Genomic DNA, 13,430 nt, shown 5'->3' with positions numbered 1-13,430 from the left:
CTTTTAATAGAGTTGTTTAAACATCAAATATTCTTTTAATTTTTAAATTGTCGTGGGAGAAGGTAGCCTTGATCACTCCCCATGGACTTAAAAACAAAGGCTTCACACCCCATGTCCTCTCAAGGCACCCAGCCACCCTCGAGTGGAAGAATTCTTACATGTGCGATACTTAAGGACTTTCCTGATTCTACAAGTAGACTATGTGCCCTTGGTATATCTCCACAGGCCTGGGTACCCAACAGGTTCTCAGTACATAGATGGTGAGTGAAAAAAGGCCCAATCATAGCAGGAGGAGAAGAATGAAGGGGGGGACATCAGAGGAGGAGACGAACCATGAGAGACTATGGACTCTGAGAAACAAACTGAGGGTTCTAGAGGGGAGGGGGGCGGGAGGATGGGTTAGCCTGGTGATGGGTATTAAAGAGGGCACGTTCTGCATGGAGCACTGGGTGTTATGGGCAAACAATCAATCATGGGACACTACATCAAAAACTAATGATGTGATGTATGGTGACTAGCATAACATAAAAAAAAAAAAAAGGCCCAGTCACATAAAATTCCCTGATCAAATGTTGTCCAACAGCTGAGACAACAGATGTCCGAAGCCTCCCTCCTAAGGGAGCTCACATTCTCACACTCTCTCCACCCTTCCAACACCAGCGCACATCCTCAGGGCTGATAAATAAGGAACGGGCTTGATGCTCAGCTCCACACCAAAGCACGACAGACATAGTATTGAACCCAGAGCGTGTGTGTGCACGCGTGCTACCAGGATTATCTCAGGAGCAGAGGTCCCCAAGTAGAGTGCTGGGAACAGGTAAAGGAGGAGCATCAGATTAAAATCAACTCTCTCCCCTCTCCTCTGGCAGTCTACCTGGCATATTTTTACCTGTTAGTTTGCAGTCCTGCCCCCATTTAGCCTTTCTGTCACCCCCACATGTAAGAGAAGAGCAAGGACAAGCAAAAGCCAGAGAACCTCTAAGGTTCTCCAAGGACGATGGAATTTCAGAACTTAGTAACAAGGTGAAGAAAGTTTTTAGAAAGCAGGGGGTGGTGTTTCATCCCTGGATCCTCACACCATGCTGGGCAGAAAGGCTCCTATGGACTGCATTCAGCAAACGCCTGAACTCATTGTTCAGAAGCAGGGACACACACAGGTAGCCTCACTATCAGTCTCTCACAGTTACCTCAATGTTCTTTTATCCTCCGGCTTCCCTGTGCAGGGAGTCACAAGGATCTTTATAAATAAAACCACTCATTTTTACTGAAAAGCCTGTGAATTTTCTCACAGCCAAACCTGGCTAAAGGGAGGCAGGTTCCAAGCTCCATTCCTGAGAATGTGTATATGGGGCTGCACACATATCTCCACTGTTCATGATTTATTCAGGACTCTAACAGCTTGCCTGGCCTAGAATTACACCAAAGAAGTTAGCACAAAGGCTGTTCAAAGAAGGGCTTTGTGAGCTTCCCAGATCACTGTGGCAATCAGGGAAAGCATGAGCAACGACACCAGGCTAGGTGGAAATCAAGTTGCAGAGCTAGGCTTCAAACTAGCCTATCTCTTCGTAACTTACTTACGTGGTTAAGTTCTTCAGGGAGTCCGTGACAAGACGTGTACATTGTACCCATTTGTTTTCCAGGGCAGAAAAAGGGATTCTCTGACTGTGGTATATTAAGTCACCATGAAATAAGGCATGGTAGGGCGCCTGGGTGGCTCAGTTGGTTGAGCGACTGCCTTCGGCTTAGGTCATGATCCTGGAGTCCCTGGATCGAGTCCCGCATCGGGCTCCCTGCTCAGGAGGGAGTCTGCTTCTCCCTCTGGCCCTCCCCCCTCTCATGTGCTCTCTCTCATTCTCTTTCTCTCAAATAAATAAATAAAATCTTTAATAAAAATAAATAAATAAATAAATAAATAAAAATAAGGCATGGTAGAAACACAAATGGCCAATGACCATATAAAAAGATGTTTAACCTGCTAGTAATTAAATAAATGCAAATTAAAACAAGATGTCCTTTTTCAGCCAGCAGACTGGCAAAGACTAAAAAGACTGATAACATCAAGTGCTGGAGAGGATGTGGATAAACAGGCTCAGCACCCTCATTCACCGCGAGTGGGAGGGCAAATGAGTGCAGCCTTTTAGAGGGTGATTGGCCAGCATCCACCAACATTTAAGATGTACACTCATTTCAATTTAGCAAGTCCACCCTAGGAGCGCATCTTCGATAAATGCTTATAAATGAGTTTGAAAGGGCAGTTAGATAGATGCTCACTGTGGTATCATTTATAAAAGCAAAACACTGCAAATAACTTAAATGCCCATCAGAAAAGAATGGCTAAAGTATGGAATATTGAGACTATGAAATACTATGCAGCAGCTAGGAACTAATTTCTTTTACTTTACACAGCTTTCTGAGATTATGGAAATCTTATAATCTGTGCCGTTCAATACAGTAGCCACTAGATACATGTGGCTATTGAGCACCTGAAAAGATTCTAGTGTGACTGAGGAATCTATTTTTAATTTTAGTTAATTTCAATTAATTTATGTTTACACTTAAATAGCTACTGTATCAGGCAACATAAACTTGGGGGTATCTTTCCTGGAAAGATTTCCACAACATGAGGTTATGACAAAAAAGCAAGTTACCGAACGATGTGTAAGTATGATTCCTCTTTAAGTAAATCCAACTCCCATCTCCAAATAAATTATATGACTCTATATGGATGGGCATATGTTTGAAAACGTACAGAAGATGGTATGGAAGGCGATACCACATAGTGATGGCACGGATTACATACAGGGAAGGTGATGGGAAAGGGAAGGGAGGCAGGGGAGCTTTTATTTCATTTTTTGCTTTTGCTTCTTATTGTTTGGCCTTTTTGGAGAGATGCATTCATGTGTTATTTTTATAGTTATAGAAACACAAGGAATGAAAAGCTAAAAAAAAAAAAATTACTGCTAAAATTAATTAAAGAAAATCCAAGCAGATAAGTATAATGGGATAGAATAGTTTAAGGAACAAGTAACTAGAAATAATCATTTGAAAGACATTGTCAACAATATTCACCTAGTATTTTCAAGCCACTATGCCAAGTGCTGGGGTACCAAATAAGAATAGGAAAATGTTAGCTTGGATACAGGGAAATTATGGGGGGGGAGGGGGAAACAGCAGCAGCAGCAGGAGATGGACAACTTCTGGGGGACCTAGCAGGCCAGCCCTGAGCTACAGGCAAGCGTCTTTTCCACATGGCCTTGGACCAGGCTTTCTGGGAATCAGCTCCCAATGGTGAGTGGAGGGACAGCAGGCTTTTCCCAGGCCACACACCTAATCCCCCTCCTGAATTCCTTCACTCTCTGGGCACACTGATATCCAGAGTCAATATATTCATGAAATCGCTTGAAGGAAGAGCCTGGGCTAGCACTAGTTCATAGATTAGCAAACTTAGCACCAAAATTGGCCTAGCACGGTGCCTCAGGCACAGGAAGTCTCCATTAATGCTTGCTGATTTCAAATACATTGGATTTATGTCAGAGAAGATATGGTAGAGCTGAAGCTGGGTTCAAAAGCAGGTTATTTTCCATCTTAAAAAAATTGAGGGTGGGGCAGAAGCCTGATCAGGCACAATGGGGAAACACTGGGCAGCTGCAGGACCCAACTGGGAAGACCAAAAACCACACAGGGCCTTTCTTCTCTCACCTTTGGGGGCAGAGGCAGCCATCATCGGAATGGCCTGGTTTGTAAGGGTAGAGGAGCCGGGGCTCTAAGCTTAGCTGCCCTTCCTGAGCAGGGCAGTGGCCACAGCGATGGGTATCTCCCAGCCTGGCTCCAGAAACGCAAGTGACCACTTGGAGACCAGAGGCCTTGGTCCAAGGAGACCAAGATGGACCTGGATTCACACTACCTCCTCAGGTGAAGGACTGATAGCATCTAACTTCAGGAATCAGAGGGAGGGAGGGAGGAAGGAAGGAAGGAACTGGGGGTTCCTGCTGCTAAGTGAGTAGTGCCAAGATGGGGCAGAGAATCACAGGAACATAGATCATTCTCAAGTCTGTAAGGTTCTCAAGTTTGGTATTTCTTTCCTCTCAGGGCTGTTTCCCCAAATGATCAGGAGTAAAACCCTTACAGAAACCCAAGAACTTGTCTTCGAGAGGAGAGAGGTAGGGGTTGCTGAGGTGAGTTTTCTCATCATAGCCTGGCAGGGATCCCTGAGGGAGAGCTTGGGGGCGCAAGCAAGCTGAGTCCCAGTAGAAGAAGAAAAGGCCCCTGGATAGGGCTCACAGCCCCACAGGTGAAGGCTCTCAGAAGGAAGAGAGCTCAGAAGGGATGAGGCGCCCCTGGGTCACCTGGAAAAAAAAGGCTCTTCTGTGTTGCTCTTGCAGGGTCTGCTTCAGCTGCTCCACATCACTCTCTAACTTCAGATATTCATTCCAGGCATTTTCCATCTCCTGTTGGCCAAGGAAATGCTCCTGAGTTTTAGTTATCCCCTGTCTCCCAGACGGCCCCATGAGCATCTGTGCTCTTGACCACTGCTGACCCAGCCAGGGCAAGAGGGAAGGGGAGCCCAGCAGGTCTCAGGCAAGCCTGGGAGGAGAGAGACAGGGCTTGTCTTCTCATTCCTGCTCTGACCCTGGTCACCTGAACTGTCCCCTCTCCCACCGCTGGAGATGCTTTGGTCCCCATCCCCAGCAGAAAGGGCCTGCACCAATTCTGATGTCTTGGAATTAACTACACACAGATCAGGGAAATCTGGTCCCTTGGGTGTCACTGTAGCCATACAGCAGTCACTGATGGAAAGCATCTTGAGGTACCAGCAGAGACAGACCCGTCAGCCCCAGACAAGGTGAGCCACCGTCAGGAGGCAACCTGGAGAAGTTCTGCTACTCCAAGACTCGTCCCTGGCCACCAACTCAACTACAGCTTGTGAGATAGGAGAAGCAGCCCCCTGCCCAGCCCCCTGCCCAGTTGGGGGTGGGAGATGGGGGCAGGGGAGTGTCTGCCACCCTCCACACCCTCTACACACAGTGGACTCTCTGGAGATCTCTGCCCGGATGTGGACAAGGTCCTCCTGCAGCAACCTCTGCTGGTGAGCAATCTTCTCCAGGTGCGGGGGCTGGTCTCGGTACTGCTCCATCTGTCTGTGCAATACCTCCAGCACAGACTCCAGCTGGTCCTGCACCGGGCAAGGGCCAAAGAACAACAGGATAGCAGGACAGCCCCTGGAGGCCTCCCCATCCCATGCCAGGAACTAAACAAACCTGCTGGATCTGAGGCTGAAGGGCCCACTGCCCAGCTGGGGCCTTTGATTCCAGCTCTAACTCTGCCTACTGGATGGCCTCCTGGGACAAGTCACCTAACAGCTCTGTGCCTCAGTTTTCTCATCTATGAAGTGGGTATAAGGTCATCCACTCTTTATGCGATAAATGATGTATGAGGATACATCAAAGACTAGATGGAAAATTCTCTTAACTTTTCTTGGAGAAAAGGGCATGTCATGAATCTCCAGCATCACAAGTATAATACCTTTTTAAAGTTCAACAAAGAAAAAAAAAAATCACAGTAAGTATCCAAGAAACCAAACATGGGGAGCCCCTGGCCTGTTCCTCCCCTCCAATCCAGACTCGCTTCCTCTGTAGCCCAGATCAGGAGGAAAAGAGCTTAGGAAATGACAGCCTCTGTCTTGTTACAAGCGTGGCCACTTTCTCCAAGGCAACCCCCTTCCATGGAGTTCAAGGGCTTGGGGTCATCACATATAAGCCAGCAGAGCCCTCCTCTCCCAGGCTGACCTCACGAGGCCTCCAAGGAGAGGTAGACCAGAGCAGAAATAAGGTGGAGGAGGGGTAGGTGGCACTTGGAATAAGCAGGCTGAAGTCTCCCCATAAAATTTCCTCCAGGTTTAGGCAGAAATGCCCCTGGAAACGAACACAGTAATGGTTCTGAATAAACTAATACCTGTTCTGGATAAATGAATACCTGTGACATGAGAGTCCAATCTATATCTGAGAAAAGACAGCATGACAAAACCCCCCTCCACTCAGCCCAAGATTATGCAAAACTGATGCATACTTTGTTCTCCTTGAGGGCTCGGATCTTGTCTTCCAAGTCCTGGAGGATCCTGTCTTGTTCACAGAAGACGCTTAGTTTGACCTGTGAGCAAGAACAGGTTGGAGAGGGCCTGGGATGATGAGAAAAGGGCACAACCTTGAAGCGTGATCAGAAAGCCTTTGGCTACGGAACCATCCAAGCCCTGTGTGAAGCTGCCCGCCTCGGGTCCGGTGGCAGCAGGCAGCTGGGGGATGGGGGAGGGTCAGCCTGTCACCCTGCTCACTCACGTCAATGTCACTCTCCGCAATCTTCACTGGCTTCAGACTTCGATCCTTGACAAGGTCCCGGCCCGTCATCTGGGAGGTGAACAATTTAAAGGAGATTAACCATGAGGTTCAGGATTAGATCTCAAGAAGGAGAGTTAGCCCCACGATGGACGAGTGTGGAAGTCTTGGCAGGTAGGGTTATGGCATGAAGTGGGCAAAAACTCAGGCGAGGCCTGATTTTTATGCCTACTTCATTTTAGGGAAAAACCAAAACTTTTTTGTGATCCAAGAAGCACTTGTAAACTTCTCAAATTTAAAGAAAAAGTAGACATTGACTGTAGAAGCTTAATTTGCCCAAAATGAGTTCAGTACGAATCCTGGAAGATTTAAAAGACAGAGTTTTGCTACCGAACCTGGGGTCAAACCCACATTACAGAAGTCTATGACCCCCAGCCCAGGGCAGGGAGGCGGACCAGGAGGAACCAGTGAGTCCCTGGGGCATCGCTAAGCCTTAGTTTAAGGAAGCCCCTGAGCTGCTTACCTCCCCAAGAGCAAGGTCAGCCTTTCTCACTCTACATCATTTGGGAGGAAAATCAGGTCAAGGGATGAAGGAACCTGGATAATTCCTGGCTGGGGTTTTCAACTGATCCCCGAGTAACTGAGGCAGGTCATATTTATATAAGTCACAAGTTACCCTGTCCTCTCAAGAAAGGAAACCAAAAAGCAGTAGACAAAAATCACCAAACTTATGGGTCAGTGGGCATTCACAACATTGTCCATCCTTCCCTTGACCTCATGTGGGCATCACGCTGGCATCTCCCACTGACCCCTACAAAGCTAAACCCAACTCTTTAGTCCATGTTTTCACTTCCCCTAATCTCCTACTTGCCAAAAGCTGTGTGGGATGGGGGTGGGGAGACTTTTCCACAGATGCACACCCCCACCCCCCACAGCCAAGCCATGGTCAGGGAGAGCCAGGCTGAATGTGCCCCATGCAGGGAAGGCCATATTGCTGAATTCCATTTTACAGATGTGACAGGGAAACAGAGGGTGGAACCCCTCTCTTCCATGAGATAGATGGTGTGTATACTATGTTGAGGGTCCCAGTGTTGATGGACAGACAGCTGCTGGAGAGATGGCGCTCACTTTCTCCCTACTCCATCTGAGAGGTCCAGTAAGTTGTGTGAATAAAAAGCAAAAATATATTGGCAAACATTCCCCTCAGAACTCAAGCCGTTCATGTGCCCAACTGTCCTGCACTCCTTCTCCTTATCATCATCAGCAAATGTCAAGGTCAAGGTCAAGGGACGATGCCCTCTCCATGCCTTGGGCTGAGGACGGAGTCTGGCTGCAGACACACCCCCAACCCATTCCCATGCTCCCTTTGGTCACACAGCAGAGGGCAGGGACCACCGTCTTATTTATCTTGGTAAAGTCAGCCCTGAACATAAAGCCTGGCACGCTGGAAGGCACTCGCCAAATGCTTATTGCATTGGAGGTAGGTCAAAAGGAAACACATATAGGTCAGTAGAATTCCTGGAAAAAGTAGAACTCCAGCCAAATTCTGCTCTTCAGACTGGCAGATTATATGTACATACATACACACACACAGTCACGGGAAACATGGACTACTGCCACAAGCCACAAACAAACTGCTGGCTCCTGCAAGGACACAGGGCTGGGAAAGGTGCGGAGAGGAAGCGGAGGGAGATGGCGGGGGAGGGGTGGAATTAATCCTGGTGAACCCCAACAGCTGACCTCCCAGGCGGGAGGTGGACCTTTAAACTCAGGGGAAGCCAGCAGGTAAAGGTAAGGAGGTCACTCTGGGTCACAGTCCATCAAAGCAGAGGACAATGAGCTTGCCTACTCTCCAAGGGGCTGACCCTTGGCTCACTTCCTAGGAAGAAATCATTTTCAAATTGAGATATGCTGTGGAGATTTTTTTCCTCCTACCAAAACTCTTCCCTTTATTTCACTGGAGTATCAAAAAGATGGTATCTTTTTGATATTGAAATAGCAAGGCAGAGAATCTAATTGAGCAATGCCTCATTTACCCAACACCATCAGGAAAGGAATGACGTATTCTACACAAAAAGGGCATTTTGAGAAAGCTGAACCTTTTAAACCTTTTGATGGAAAGGTTTCTAAAAGTAAGTCCTACACTGCCTTCATAGAACTGAATATAAATTCAACCTTTCGGGGATGAATCAGAGTCATTATAAAAATCAGTAATATGGAATTTCTTAGAAGTCAGTGTTTTAGGACTATGTGCCCCTTGATTAAATGCTCTTAAATTTCTGTGCTTTCATTTCCGTTGTAGATTGACACATAATGTTTTTTTTTCCCCTCTCAGAATATTAGTACCCCCTCTTTTCTAAGAAGTATCTCTTTTGTCCCCTTTTAAGGGCTGCATTTAAGGTGCTGTAAGTTAGGAATTCAAATGGCTGAATCTGTTAGGACTGGAGATTCAACAGTCAACACGCCGCTTTTCCAGAACTCCCTCCCTCCAATGGGTCTGGCACCCTTCAGGGGAGGTCCTTCCATACCTCGTGTCTCCCAGTCTATGGGCCTTCGTACATCAGATGATATGCTCTGTCTCCCCTCAGTCGACAGTAACCTGATTAGGGGTGACTATGGGGACTGTGACATATTTTCATATTTTCTCTGTATCCTTAAAGTCCAGTCAGGGCCCAGTATATTAAGGATATTTGGGAACTGTTTGCTAAATGAACCTGTGAATGTAACAAAATAAAGTGAACTGGCTCTACTCCTATGGAATAAAGGGCACAGGCTTTAGAGCATGAGCTTCATGAAAGTGTTTACACAGGTCAGAGGCCCTTGAAACTTCTGAATTCAGTTTTGTTCCAGAGAGTCAAGGCTACTACAAAGTATCCACAAGTAGTTTATTACATCTCATTTTCCTTTTTAAACTGTGCTTTGTGATAGCAATGTTTTGATCCATTTAAAATGTCAACTATGGGTCTCCAGCACCTCTGTCACCAGAAAAAGTGGAAGTCAGTGGGCATTCATCCCTTTGAAAGAGTCTGGGCACCAGAAAAGAACTGAAGGCCACCCAAGCATTTTACTTCACCCTTCACCTCATCCCAACACACCTTTTCTCAGGGCTCGGGATGACTGCACATAGCACCTGATTCCCAACCTGCAGCCTCCCTTGGAAAGCTATAAAAGCTGGCCATATTTCAGGTGCTACTTCTGCATCAGTCAAGGGGGGACCCTGGGCAGGGGGGGGGAACATCTTGTTCTAGCCCTGCTTTAGACTGTTTTCAAATACCGACACCCTGCCCTGAAGAAAAGCCACCCTAATCCCAGGGCCACGGTGGAATCTCAGGATATCCCAGCTCCTCCAAGGTGACCAGGAACTGCCGTTCCTTCCCAAGGAACTCACGCTTGACTACACAGACCACACTGGTGTCGGTCGGAGTCAGTCCTCACCATGGAGGCAGATGAGAGAGAATGGAAACACAACACAAGCTGGTGGCAAGCCAGGCAAGGCCCCCCCCCCTTGGCAGCACAAAAGATGGAGTCACAGAATACCGCAGATGAGAGGCTCAGCCTGGTGCACCAGCCAAAATGCTGAAGGGAGCTTCAAAAGGAGAAAAAAATAAACCAAAATGACTTGCAGAAAGCCTGGGGGCAGTCAGGAGAGCCCCTGGTTAAGCAAGTGATGAGGTCGGCGCTGAGCCAGAAGCAATGGAATGGCCCCGCTTGGAGACACAGATCAGATCATCTTACGCTTCTCCTGGGCCGACAGCCCCGTGCTGACTTCTTCAGCACTTTGTAAAGCACGTTGATCAAAGGTTCATTATTTTTTATCTGTTCCAAACAAAAAGGCAAATATAACAAAACGTAACAGGTGAGACATCAAAAGACACTTGAAGGAGCCAGAATTTGGGGAACTGGCCAGGGGAAACCTTAAGGAGGATGTGTGCTGTGCAATTCAAATGATCATGTCTCAGTCTGGTGGTGCTGCTTCCCAGCTGCTGGCCTTTCCAGACTTCCGTTCCCTCGCCGATAAAATGGAGGACAAGAAGCTCTGCCTGAAGCATCTTTGTGCAGGCTAGTTTATGGGAGAGGGCCAATGTCAGGGCCCATTTCCTTCCAGTTCCTCCTGCAGAAGGCAAGAGGAAACTTTGCCTCTTCCTTTGTCCTCCTTCACCTTATGCCGTGAGACACTGAATCACTAGGATGGCGCTAGGCATTAGTCTCATCCCTGCCCCATATTTTCCACCTTCAGTCCCCCAGACCCTCACCTCCACACTATGTTCATCTAAATAATGATGTCTTACCAGTGATCCCAAATGCTTACAGCTCCTTTGAGGGAACGCTGTCCCTACCCACTCAAACAGTGCATCTCAACCCTGGCTGAACACCAGCATCACCTAAGTGGTTTAAAAAAACACAAACTGATGCCTGAGTCGCACTCCAAGAGACTCAGATATAAATTAGTTGGGGGTGGAGCCTGAGTATCCAGATCCTTTAACAGCCCCCCTTGGATGATACTGATTTGCAGCCAAGACTGGGAACTGCTACTACTGTAAAAAGTGATTCTCAAACTTTAGTATCACCTGGAGGGCTTGTTAATACAGCTCACCCTTGAGAACATGGGTTTAAATCATGAGGGCCCACTTATATGTGGATTTTTTCCAATAAATGCAGTCCAGTCCTATAAATTTTTTTCTCTATGATTTTCTTATCATTTTCTTTTCTCCAGCTTACTCTATTATAAGAATACAGTCTGTAATACGTATAACATACAAAATATGTGTTAATTGTTTAGTTATCGGTAAAGCTTCCCGTCAACAGTAGGCTATTAAAAGTTAAATTGGGGGGGATCAAGTTATACCTGGATTTGCAACTGTGCAAGAAGTTGGTGTCCCTGACCCACATAATGTTCAAGGGTCAACACTATTCAGATTTGCTGAGCCCCACGTTCAGAGGTGAGAAAGGAAGGTGGGGAGAATCATTCCTATTGCTCGAAGCTGCTGAGAAGACCAAGTGCAATAATGAATAATGTGCACCCAACCACCACCAGGCAGGAACAGATGCTTCATCAAGGTGGAGCCCTTTCCATCCTGGTACCACCAAGTAAAACGTCAGACAAGTAAACATTGTGCAAGAAGAACGTTAATCCAGAGTGTCTTCTAAAAGAATGCAGTACACCTTCGTTTGAGCACTTGGCACCACAACAGAAAGGCTCACGTTAGGGAGAAAAAGCTCCCACCACATGTGGGGAAGCAAACACCACCAACTGATTCTGGAAGCTGAGCATCAGCTGACTGGTGGTGGTGGTGGTGGTGGTGAGGGGAGGGTTTGGATCCTTAAGTCTGTGGCCTTTGGAACAGGGACATAGGGGAGCCTAGGCCAACCAGCTGGGGATAGGGAGGCTGTTTTTCTCCAGCTAGGCTTCCCTCCTTCCTCTCCCTGCCCCAAGAACCCAGAGGAACCTCTCACAAGCAGCTGGGCATGGCGGGGCTGTGTCACCGCTATCCCCAGACCCCGGCTGGGCTTCAGGGCCCATTCAGCTGTGTCCACAGAGGCCCTCACCTCAGGCACCCAGGCTGAGCTCCGCATCAGCTCATTTTGTTGAGCATGTTGCAATCTCCAGAGCCAACGGGCCCTGGGGTTTTCCTGACACAGTCACACACCCTGCTTGCCCCGTGGGGCTCATCTAGCTTCGTTTGCACCCCAGAGACGGGGGGGTTCACCACAACCTGAGCAGGCCCTTTCAGAAACCCCTCTACCTGTAGCTGCTATCCACCTGTCTTTTTTTTTTTAATTGAAGTACAGTTGACACATGCTCTCCATTTGTCTTCATTCCCCCTTGCAGCTACAGAAGACACATGGTAGCATTTCAGAGCTTTGTAGACTGTCTCTGTCTCCTGAATTACCCAGAACTCTCTCCACCACTCTGCAGTGCAGCTGTGCTAACCGCTGCTGACTTTCTTGTTTCTGCCCAGCATGCTTTCCCATTAGGGAACCCCTCCCTCACGCCACGGGAGTCTGGGTTTGCAAGTGGCCACCCATGGGGATGCTGGGCTGGGAGAACGTGAACTTGGGTTTGCACGTGGCCACCTTCCCTGCCATGTGGGCACAGCCCACACACCAGGAAAACTAGAACAGTGGTGACATGGCCTGAGCCCCTGGGATGTAGCCCTTGGCTAAAAGAAGCAGTATATTCTCTCTTTGGCTTATTAGCAGGTTGATTTGGGTTTCAGACACCTTCAAACAAAAGCATCCTGCCTAATACATCCTCAGCCATGGTTCTATAGGCCCTTAACACCTCTGCTTTGCAACTAGCCCTTTCTTCATCTGGGTCCTGAAGTGAGACACCACCTGGGAACCCTATGCCCCAGCTGGGTTTGAGCAGAGCAGAGCAGGTTCACTGCCTCCCTGATGTGGGGACTCTGTACCTTGGAGAGAGGCCAAGGTGGTGCCAACCTTTCTGGCACGCCAGACAGACCACTCACACACAGCACAAACCCCAGCATCTCCCTGCTACCAGTGCAGCTCATTTGGGGGAACAGTTCTCTGAGAGGAGCTTAGCAACTGGAATAACAAAAATAAGACTGGGGAAACTCTGGTATCAACAGAGCTGTTTTCCATGACAGTGACAACTTCCAAAAAGTGACTAGTTAATGTTCTGGGTGCAGACAGCTCCTAGCTAGTGAAACACGCCAAGGACGCACCTTGCCTCTATCACATTAAACACACTTCCTGGGATAATGACCCCAGTTCAGTTCCATCAAAAACTGAAATGCCTTTGGGTCCACAGTAGTGGAAGCAGAATTTTAAGAGAGGCTGGGAGGCAAGGCAACTCAAGAGCACAAGTTTCAAGAGTCAGAGCTATACCTAAATACCAACTTCCCGGTAGCCACTTATGTGTCCTTGGGAAAGTCATTTACTTCTCTGAGCCTCAGTCAGTGAAAAAAAGGTAACGCCATCTTCCTTCTAGGGCTACTGTGGGAGTTACATAATTTAACAGAAGTAAAACACACAGTGACCGTCACACATTACACCCTCTATTGTTACTAAGCTTTTGCTGGTAGTCAGGACACCCAAGGACTCCTGGCTCTGCTATCCTGTGCCTCAGTTTCTCCC

The 13,430-nt window shown here is 47.7% G+C and overlaps 1 protein-coding gene across 1 annotated transcript in view; it reads right to left on the bottom strand.

Annotated features, from left to right (window-relative positions):
• PLEKHA7 (pleckstrin homology domain containing A7) overlaps nucleotides 1-13,430 on the bottom strand; it is a 213,415-nt gene that overhangs the window by 20,876 nt on the left and 179,109 nt on the right. The window contains exons 13-17 of the mRNA XM_045895292.3: nucleotides 10,065-10,145; nucleotides 6,333-6,401; nucleotides 6,067-6,147; nucleotides 5,024-5,173; nucleotides 4,347-4,448 (exon numbers count right to left, since the gene is read on the bottom strand). Of these exons, the coding sequence (XP_045751248.1) occupies nucleotides 4,347-4,448; nucleotides 5,024-5,173; nucleotides 6,067-6,147; nucleotides 6,333-6,401; nucleotides 10,065-10,145 (483 nt within the window). The remainder of the gene's footprint in view (nucleotides 1-4,346; nucleotides 4,449-5,023; nucleotides 5,174-6,066; nucleotides 6,148-6,332; nucleotides 6,402-10,064; nucleotides 10,146-13,430) is intronic.

Source organism: Mirounga angustirostris, unplaced genomic scaffold, assembly GCF_029215605.1.
Source record: "Mirounga angustirostris isolate CCGP_5_RB_7025 unplaced genomic scaffold, mMirAng1.0.hap1 SCAF_13, whole genome shotgun sequence".
Taxonomy (NCBI): Eukaryota; Metazoa; Chordata; class Mammalia; order Carnivora; family Phocidae; genus Mirounga; species Mirounga angustirostris.
The sequence above is the reverse complement of the archived record's forward strand: the minus strand, read 5'-3'. Positions and strand labels throughout refer to the sequence as shown.